At 41.2% G+C, this 10,544-nt stretch overlaps 1 protein-coding gene across 1 annotated transcript in view; it reads left to right on the top strand.

Moving 5' to 3' along the window:
* Positions 1–2,613: 2,613 nt before the first annotated feature.
* Positions 2,614–10,544, top strand: part of ACMSD (aminocarboxymuconate semialdehyde decarboxylase) — a 49,512-nt gene continuing 41,581 nt past the window's right edge. Inside the window, exon 1 of the mRNA XM_023745099.1 lies at positions 2,614–2,670. Coding sequence (XP_023600867.1) covers positions 2,614–2,670 — 57 coding nt within the window. The remainder of the gene's footprint in view (positions 2,671–10,544) is intronic.

Raw genomic sequence — 10,544 nt, 5'->3', positions numbered from 1 at the left:
GAAAGAAAGTGGGGGGAAAAAGAGATCCTGGTTATGTCGTGGCGGAAAACTTAGCTCAGTGGTGTGTCCTATAGTTGTGTGGGAATCAGAATGTAAAAGTGATGATGTCTGATATTTAGCTGAAGAGATTTCCAAGATAAATGTTGAAGGTTCACCCTGATTCCTTCTTGCTGCTCACAGTAAAATGCAAGAGGAAAAAGATAGCTCAAAAACTGATAAGAAAAAGAAGAAGAGGACTTGATGATTTAGGAAATTCTTTGCTTAACCAGATTGCAAAAGATGCTAAAATTATGAGATTCACGGTCAGGGGAGCATTCCTTGGAGAGAAGAGCCAATAGTATGGCTGGACAACCGTTGGCTAGTGCCTTAAATCCTTAAACCAGGCACTATTCTTACTGTTTGAAATATTCATTATTTAGATTTACTTATATGATGACCAGTTTCTTTGCTCCCCGCTCCATCTCACAGTTCAGACCTTGTGTCCGGAGTGACTGTCCTCCTTTCTGGCGCAGGCAGACCTTGTTTTACCGAGCTCACTTCACTGTGCTTCCCAGACATCGTGTTTTATACAAACTGAAGCTTAGCACCCTCCTCCAGCAAAAAGATTATGATTCACTGAATACTCAGATGATGTTTAACATCATTATTGTTTTAAGCAATAAAATAGTTTTCCTTTTTTAAAAAAATATTTATTGTTGAAAATATTACATATGTCTCTCCCCCTTCTCCCCCGACCCCCATTCACCTCTTCTAGCCAGCCCCCTGCCTCCACCTCAGGCCTTCGCCACCCTATTGTCTGTGTCCATGGGTTACACATATATGCATACAAGTTCTTTGGGTGAACTTTTCCCACTCACCCACCCTCCCCTGCCTTCCCTCTGAGATTTGACAGTCTGTTCCATACTTCTAAGTTTCTGGATCTAATTTTGTAGGTACATTTATTTTTGGCATAATGCTATTGCACACTTAATAAACTACAGTATATTGTAAGAATAACTTTTATATGCACTGGGAAACCAAAAAATTTGTGCGACTCACTTTATTGTGATCATTTATTGCAGTGATCTGGAGCCAAACTCACAATATCTCTGAGGTATGCCTGTATATTATTAGAAATTCCTTAAGTGAGGGTGTGTTGGTAGCAATCTCAGTTTTTATTTGAAAATATCTTTACTTCTCCCTCACTGTTAAAATAAAATTTTACAAGGTATACAATTCCATGTTAATCTGCGGCATATGGAGAGGGCTCAATTGGAATGATTTCCTCCAGAAAGAATTTGCATTTTCTTTTTCTGAGTTGGGTGGGGAGGCATAGTTGAGCATGACAATGTCTCTCGGCCTTTTGAGTGTATTTTCTAATGTTCTAAGGCTCCCATTGTTCCTGTGAGAAGTTGGCTGTCAGTCTCATTACTGAGTTTTGAAGGCATTCTCTTTCTCTCTAACAGTTTATAAGATCTAATCTTTACTATTGGTGTTCTGCAGTTTCATTGCAAGGTTTCTAGAAATGGAGTTCTTTTTGTTAATCTTCCTTGATTTAGGTTGAGTCTTGGATCTGTTGGCTCATCTGATCTTAAAAAATCTCAACGCTTATCTTTTGGAATATCTCTCTCCTCTCATTTAGTACTTTGATTAGACTCCTTTCAGAATTTCTTATTCTATCCTTTGTATTTTGTGGCACTTTTATATATGGGCAATCTCTTCATCTCTCTGTGCAAGTCTCTCTTCCAGTTTGTTAATTCTCTTTTCAACTATGTCTACTCTGTTTAATCTATCCACTGAGTTTTTAATTTCAATTACTATGGTTTCTTTTATGAAAGTTCTATTTTGGTACTGTTGTTTTTCAAATGTGGCCAATCAGTTGATAGTCTCTTGGTTGATTTTTAAACTTTTATTTAAAATATATATATAATAAATTTATATTCTGTTTAATATCTCCAATATATATGTCCTTGGAGGTTTAAATCTATTATTATTTCTGTGGACACTCACTCATGATGGCTTTTTTCCTCATGTGTGTAGAATTTTTTATTATGAGTCAATATTTTGTTGACCTTAATCTGTGGCATGCTGAGGGAATCAGTTGGAATTATTTTCTCCAGAAAGTATTTGCATTTTATTTTTCTGGGTATTGATGGGGAGGGAGTACTTGAGCATTACCAACCTGGTACCTTAACTAAAAATTTCAGTAGGTGTTTGACCAGTATTCTCAAAGAAATTCCCAACGAAAACTATTTCTTCTTTTCTTTTTCTTTTAACCGGGTGCTACTTGATTTTTTTACTGTGTATATGTTGATAAAATTGAAATATTTAACAACAAAGATTAGTCCATTTGGGACCTGCTGTATTCATAGGTTTAGTACAGTCCTTTTTAAAAATAATTCTGTGCTACACAGCCTGGCTACCAGAGAATTATTGACCAAAAGCTAAGTGGACAAACAGAACTTTGAACTTTAATAAGGCAGCTCCAGTGAACCCAGACTTGGCTGAGCAGGCCGGCTGGCCAGGGCCTAAAGATAGCTATAAAGGGGCAAAGTAAATCAATTAACTCCATGGTGTTCATCTCTTGATATCAAAACTTCTTTCTTTACACGCTTCTCCTCTGATCCTGTGGAGATGAAAATTGACATCCATAATCATATTCTACCAAAAGAATGGCCAGATCTAAAAAAGGTAATGGTGACTAATTTGCTGAATTATTTTTGGAATTTCTCCAGGGTTTCTCAATGCCTCTATTATAAACCTAGCTTTTCTTTGAGGAATTAGATGTTAAGTTTCTCTGCTTTAGGGATGCTTTAAAATTATTTGGTAGCTCTGATTTCTTAGTTTTAAAAAATAACTTTTATATTAATTTTGAAAGAACATTGATCAAAGACGTAAGTATTTCTCAAAATTCCTTTCTCCCCTTAAATGAAGCATTCTTTAAAATTTCTGGACAATTTAAGTCAGGCAGTTTCACTTCCATTTGAATAACATATTCAGCTGCTGGGAAGGGAAGATGCATGCCAACTACAGAATTGAAAGTTACAGTTTCAAGTAAGAGACTATTAAAAAATGGAATGTGACAGGCTTCCGGGATTTCTACAGCATATCTCCTTTCCAAAATGTTTAAAATAAGGTTTAGAAGCACCAAGAGATAACTTATGGATTTTTTTATAGTCTATTTTAGGGTGCTGCCTGAAACCTTTCCTTTTTGATGTTCTTTAAGCTGTAAATCCTTGTTATGAACAAGAGAGAAGGAACATCAAAAACCCCAGAGGAAATGACATGAGGCCTTCGCACAATGAGTGTCTCTAAAGACTCTGCTCTGTGCTTCTCCAAAGATGGGTATTTCCTCTTGGCATTAAGAACTTTTGAATGGATAACTGTAACTGAATAAAACCACTAGGAAGGTGGGAGACATGAAAAATCTAAAATTGGCTTGAGTTTTGTTCGGGCTAATTATCAGATTTTACCCAATCTTAAGCCTTCTCTAGAACTTTCACACCACTGATAATGTTTCACCTTTTTATCCCAAGCGAGGAAAAATGGATCAACCTAACCTCTGATTAAATAGTGGCGCATTGTGTAAGTAGCGGACACAATTTTCTTCTCATAGTTGACTCCTGGAAGAATGTTAACCTTAAGTGTTTCTTTGTTCATTGGTATTTTAGGTAAGATGGGTGGTAGGCATTGTGGATTGAAAAATACAAATGATGCTGAATCATCTCTGAAAGGCTCTCCTGTTACAGCCAATGGTAAAAGCTAACCTCATCAAACTCGCCCCTCCAAAAGGAGTCTGAGTGCCTACCTGGGAACTTGCTATTCTGAATGCTGTTTTCCTCGCCATATTTTATTAAAGTGTAAACACAACTTCACAATGTTTGTGAGGATGACCTAGCGCAGTCTAAAAATGTTCCTCCTCTGCTAAGGGGGGGCGGGGGGGGGGGGTTGCGGAGAGACTGTATCCTGTGCCACAACCAGCCTCCCAGGACTTGTCTCCCACCCAGAAGCCTGCCTCTAGTGTGAGCAGAGAACTGGTCACCAAGAGCTGGTCACTTCTAAGTGCCACCTAATGCAGGGCCCTAAAGGTATTGTGAAAACTGCTTAGGAAGCTGAGGGAGGCAGAGCATGGGGAGACTATAGCCATAAATGGGTGCCTGGAGACTCAGCAAACACCTGTTCTCCTGGCTCTTGAGCCCACCTCCGCTTCCTATCTTCTAGCTGTTGCCTCAAAGAGGGAGGAGCATTTTGTCCTGATAAACCAGGCTTCCATCTAGCAGTCTCACAAGCTGCAAGCAGATAACAGATACACAGGATGATGATGATGATGATGATGATGATGATGATGATGATAGTAGTAGTAGTAGTAATAATCATAATACTCTTATACTTCCAAGGAGCAATATGTAATTTGATCCACATAAAATCTTGCTAACTGCAAAATTTATAGGATTTATATTATTAATGCTGCTGGATTGATAAAGTCCTGGAGACTCAGAAATGAGCCTAGAATCCCAGAGCTATGTGGGATCATGGCGGCCCCGCCCCACTAATACCACCACACCCAGCTGAGAGAGCTGGCCCAGGAGAATGGCACTGCTATAAGGGATGTCCCTGCTTCCTTTTGCCGCCCCCACCCCAAGTGCCTCCCTCGACACCAGCCCGCTCCCAAACACACCCCAAACCCACGTAGGGTTCATCATGGGGTATTGGAACCTGGCTTCCAACCTGCAGGTCAAGCAACCAGATCTGTTATATGGTAGAGTTTTGCATTTGAGTGCAGGCAAGCCAGTGACAAAACAACGAGCAGAAAAGGATTCTGTGATTTCAAATTGGGAGGAGTGAGATAAATAAAAATACGTGAAATGGTGCTGGGACCCATCTCCCTCTCTCCGCATTTTCAGTCTATGTGGTCAGAGTGAGTACTGAAGTGACAGTAGTTAAGAGCAGATCTTCTTTGGTGTTCATATAGTTCAACAGTTCCAGCAGATTTTCCTTTGCCTTCCAATTGTTTCTTAGGGGGCAAAATATTTCAAAGCATCCATCTCTGATCTTTTCTCACCATTTTTTCAAACTTTCCAATAAAAGAATGAAAAGAATAAACCAATACTAGTTTTATGTTAGAGGATGAAGCCTGTTTGGAAGAACTAACACCTCTTTTCAAACCTGATCTTTTCAAAAATTAAATATTAATAGACACACCTCAAAAACCTTGCTCTCCTTATGCAACAAAGAAACAGAAAAGGAGAATCAACATCCTGGCTTGATAATTAACTAATCATTACAAAAGACTAGGATTTGAGAAAGCTTTTCATTTCACTTGCTAGTAAGTCAGAGTTACAATTAAGTTCTGTGAGGCAAAAAGAGAGCAGAATCAGAGGGCCCTTGATTAAATTGTTTCTAATGAATCAGTACCCACACTCTCTGTCACAAATAGGAGCACGGTGGCTAAGAAACCACGGTGGACGTGGTTTCAGGTTATCCACATGAGATTATTCATAAAGACAATGATGATAATAAGGTTTTGGCTTTTTCCTTCAGCAAGACTCTACTGACCACCAATGATGTGTCCAATAGTAGGGCTTGCAAAGATTCTTCTAATTTTAAATGGAGTCGAAAAATTCTGGCCTTTAGTAAAAAACATATATGTACATCTTCTTTCATTAGTAATAACTTAATTACACTTGATCACTCTAAGATTTTAGGAGACAAAATCCCAGACATAGTTCAACTTCTGAACAACCTCTGTGAAGAAAAACATATTTGGTTTCATCACCCCCAAGGTGCATCATTTACCTTATGAAAGTGTGAGATGCCCAAGACATGAAAAATGTCATCCAGTTCCTCAAACTGATTCATATGTTCCCAATTCAGAAGCACATCTTTTATATAGAGAAATGAATGCCCTTGGATTTTTAAATTTGTTTTATATCTGTCAAGCCCATAAATTCCTATGGGACATTGGTCTTTGTCAGCCAAATAGCTTCAGACTGTAAATGCCTCCTGACAAGTGCTCAGACCAAAGTTACCGCCAGGATCATCAATTTCCAACCCCAGGCTTGTTTCAACCTAGGATGAGAGCTGGGGGACTAAATGGATCCCAGGCTTGGAGCAGAATTAAGTTGACCCAAATAAGTTAGGTATTTGCAAGGGGCCTACAAGAAGCACAAAGTATTCAAATTTTGTGCTTTGCAAGAAAGGGGAGGGAAGAATACTGAGTGACAAAGGGCTCCTTCCTTCACAGTGCTTCTTCGTGTCTGATCCTAGAGTGTGCCTTATTTTACCACCTATGGATAGAATAGACTGTCACCACTGTGCCACCCACTGCCATCACTGCCTGCCACCACTACCATTACCATCACTGGTACCACCACTGCCACCAGACTCATTACCACAACCATCACCACTACCCGCTCACAACCTCCATCATTGCCACTACCACCACTATTATCCCCACCAAAACTTCCACCATCACCATCACCACTGTTGTCGCCACCATATCCACCACCGCCATCATCACTGTTAGCACCCAGGAGAGCCTTCTATAAACCAGGTCTGGTGTCAATAGTTTTCTATGAATTATCTCACTAATCCCCACTAAACCCTATGTCACAGCTGAGGTTATTTGTTAAACTCAATTACACATAAGGAAGCGGTGACTTCGAGATGTTAAGTTACTCCAACAAAGTCAAGTATCTTCTAAGTGGTTTGTTGTGTGTGACAAGAGCCCTCTGTTCTGCCTCCCTCTGCCTCTCTGCCCTTCCCCAGATGGGGTACTTTGTAACCTGCTAATTTATGCATGGGTTAAAGTTCCAAAGGGAATTCAGAAAAAGTAAGAAAGAGAGAGGAAGGAATGAAAGACAAAGAGGGAAGGAGGGAAAGAAGAAAAATAAAAATATTTTCTACATTAAAGTAAGATTTCAAAGGCAAATTTCCAGTTTGAGAGTTCATTCTGAAGTGTAACTGAAGGAAGCAATATTCCAGCCTCTCCTCCAGCATGCTTTATCTCTGGACAGCTTTATCCAGGGGCAGAGAGGGTGGAGCACAAGGGTATTGAATGCATGAAGGGAAGAGAGTGAGGGGACACAGGCAATAGAGAAACTAGGTACAGGGAGAAGGAACGTGGGCCCCTGGTCCACAATTTCCCTTGCGTGCCCAACCCACTGAGCCAGGTCCTCTGACGTCCCTTGGGGAGAAGCAGGTAGATCCAGAGCTAAGTTGATTATTTGTTTTTTGTGGGGTTATTTTTGTTTGTTTGTTTTTTAATCCTCACTTGAAAGTATTTTTCCATTGTTTCATTTTTAAAGAGAAGGAGTTCTTTTTAAGGAAGGGAGGAACAGAGGGAGAATGGAAGAGAAACAGTGATGTGAGAAAGACACAGCAAATGTTGACCACTGGAAGTTCCTCGATTGGTTGCCTTGAACATGCACCCCTACCGGGGCCAGGGATTGAACCTGCAAACCAGGTACATGCCCTTGACTGGGAATCAAACCCCTGAGACCCTTCAGTCCCTAGGCTGATGCACTAACCACTAAGCAATGCCAGCCAGGGCTAAAATGATTATTTGGAGCTGAAACTCAAGAACAAAACTTAGTCGCAGGTAGAATACAGGTGGTATGAAATTGACCTAAATCTTAAGTCTTTTGGAGCCGACCGAAGTCACAGCCGCACAAACACTCCTGTGCTGCAGGCCCAGACTTCCCCTCTCAGTCTGGAGGGGAGAGCAGAGCTAGGACAAGGGATCTGCCAAGCCCTGACTTCCTCAAGACAAACTCGCTATCATGACATAAGAACCAACCACTGTTAGCTGGTCTCCTCCAACCAAAACACGTGAGAAGTACTCACCTTCAGCTTCTCATCTACCCATCACTGATGCCTGGAGCTGTTTAGGAGGCTTCACATCACTGTCTCTGGCTGCCATACCCTCCCCTCTTACATCACAATTTGAGAGCCACTGCTTTGGAGCATGGAAATGTTGACCTCTGGAAGTTCTTCTCCAATCTGACCCAAACGACCTTCTCAATCTCCATTCCCTGGCACCACCTGACCCAAGTTGTGAGGCAGAACCCTCCTCCAGGCTCCCTGAAAATTTGTGCATCACTCAATCACAGCACATCTCACATATTATTGTGGCTTTTCAAGTACTTGCCCAACCCAGCGCCACCCTCTCAAGACTGTGCTCCACATAGGCTGGAACTATCCTTCACTTTTATTTTCTCTGCCCTAGTAAGGCCAGTCATGGGTGGGATTCCATGAAATGAATTTGTGAAATGAATGAATGAAGAGTGAATGAATGAATGAACAAATGAGATTTTAAAACCTATAGTTACGGGAAAAAAAATTGCGGAGATTTAGACGGACGTGTTGGTGCTTTGTCCCGGAGCAGATAAGGCCAAGCAGCTGAAACGGGTAACATACAGCCCGAACAAACAGAGGAGATTCAGCTGAGAAACAGTCTGCAGCCAGGAAAGACAGAGAACTCCTAGAAAATGGGGATGGTTAGAGATTGAGGCTGAAACCTCCCCCTGGGCGCCAGCTCAGTCGCGAGACCGCGCCATCTTGAGCAGCTGTTATCCGCATCCAGAGATCGGCTACTAACCCGGAGGCAACGGCTCTCAAGCAGCGCAACTACATGAACTCAGAGGAGACCTGCCTCCCTCCACGGAAAGCAGATTCAAGCAACAGCGGCCTCCTGATCACCACACGCTCTGTCTGGGGAACAGTTACTGTGTGTGAAGCCTCCCTCCACCATCCAGAAGAGCCACCACAGCTGTGAACAGCACCCACCAGAGGCCCTGCTACCAACGGAGGAGCAGCTGCTACCACAACTGCCCAAGGAGCAACCACAGCCCGAGGAGCCACTGCCACCCAGGGAGCAGCCACTGAACAACTCAACAACTAGATATGTCAGTGAGATCAAACATGGGTAGACAAAAAAAAACCCCAAAGAAAAGAAAAGGAGGACTCACCAGAAAAGCAGCTAAGTGAGACAAAGGCATGCAACATGATGGAAAAAGAATTCAGAATAAGGGTCCTAGAGTACATGCACTGGACGGAGGAAAAAATCAATACCATATGCAAGAAGCTAGAAGAAACAGATGAAAAAATCAACAACTTAAGTAAGTCCCAAGAAGAAATGAAGAGGGACGTAGCTGCAATAAAAAACACCATTGAAAGTATCAACAGTAGACTAGGAGAAGCGGAGGACCGAATTAGTGAATTAGAAGACAAGGAAGCAAAACACACTCAAACTGTAATGCAATTGGAGAAAAAAATTAAAAGACAGGAGGAGAGCCTAAGGGAGCTTTGGGACAACATGAAACGAAACAACAAACGAATAATAGGGGTGCCAGAACAACAGAAAGATGAACATGGATTAGAAAACCTATTCGAAGAAATAATATCAGAAAACTTCCCTGAGGTGGGGAAGAAAAAAGTCACACAAGCACAGAGAGTCCCAAACAAGGTGAACCCAAAAAGACCCACACAAAGACACATCATAATTACCATGGCAAATGTTCAGGACAAAGAGAGAATCTTACAGGCTGCAAGAGAGAGACGGAAAGTTACACACAAGGGATCTCCCATTAGATTATCAAATGATTTCTCAACAGAAACACATCAGGCCAGAAAAGAATGGATGGAAATCTACAAAGTAATGCAAAGCAAAGGACTGAATCCAAGAATACTCTATCCAGCAAGGCTATCATTCAAAATTGAAGGGGAAATAAGAAGCTTCACAGACAAAAAAAAGGCTAAGGGAGTATATCACCACCAAGCCAGCCATACAAGAAATGCTAAAGGGACTGGTGTAAAAAGAAGAAATAAAAAGCTCAGAAAGAAAACAGCCACACACAAAAAAAGAAATGGCTACAAACAAGTACCTTTCAATAATAACTTTAAACGTAAATGGACTAAATGCTCCAACCAAAAGACATCGAGTGGCTGAATGGATAAAAAAACATGACCCATACATCTGCTGTCTACAAGAGACCCACCTTATTAGAAGGGACTCACACAGACTGAAAGTGAAGGGATGGAAGAATACCTTTCAGGCAAATGGAAAGGAAAAGAAAGCTGGGGTAGCAATACTTATATCGGACAAAATACATCTCAAAGTGAAGGCCATAACAAAAGATAAGGAAGGCCACTTCATAATACTAAAGGGATCAATACAACAAGAAGATATAACCCTGATAAACATCTATGCACCCAATGCAGGAGCACCCACATACATAAGGAAACTCCTGGAAGATATCAGGGGAGAGATCGACAACAATACAATCATAGTAGGGGACTTTAATACACCACTGACATCACTGGATAAATCCGCTAGACAAAAAATCAGCAAAGAAACAGCAATCCTAAATGACTCACTAGATCAGATGGACTTAATTGACATCTTCAGAACACTTCACCCCAAAGCCATGGAATATACATTCATCTCAGGTGCTCATGGGACATATTCAAAAATAGACCACATATTGGGTCACAAGCAAAGTCTCCACAAATTCAAGAAGATTGAAATCATAAAAAGCATCTTCTCAGACCACAATGGCATAATG

The sequence above is a fragment of the Myotis lucifugus genome, unplaced genomic scaffold, assembly GCF_000147115.1.
Source record: "Myotis lucifugus unplaced genomic scaffold, Myoluc2.0 scaffold_517, whole genome shotgun sequence".
In the NCBI taxonomy this organism is placed as follows: Eukaryota; Metazoa; Chordata; class Mammalia; order Chiroptera; family Vespertilionidae; genus Myotis; species Myotis lucifugus.
Note: the sequence above shows the minus strand (reverse complement) of the source record. Positions and strands in the feature narration are given on the sequence as shown.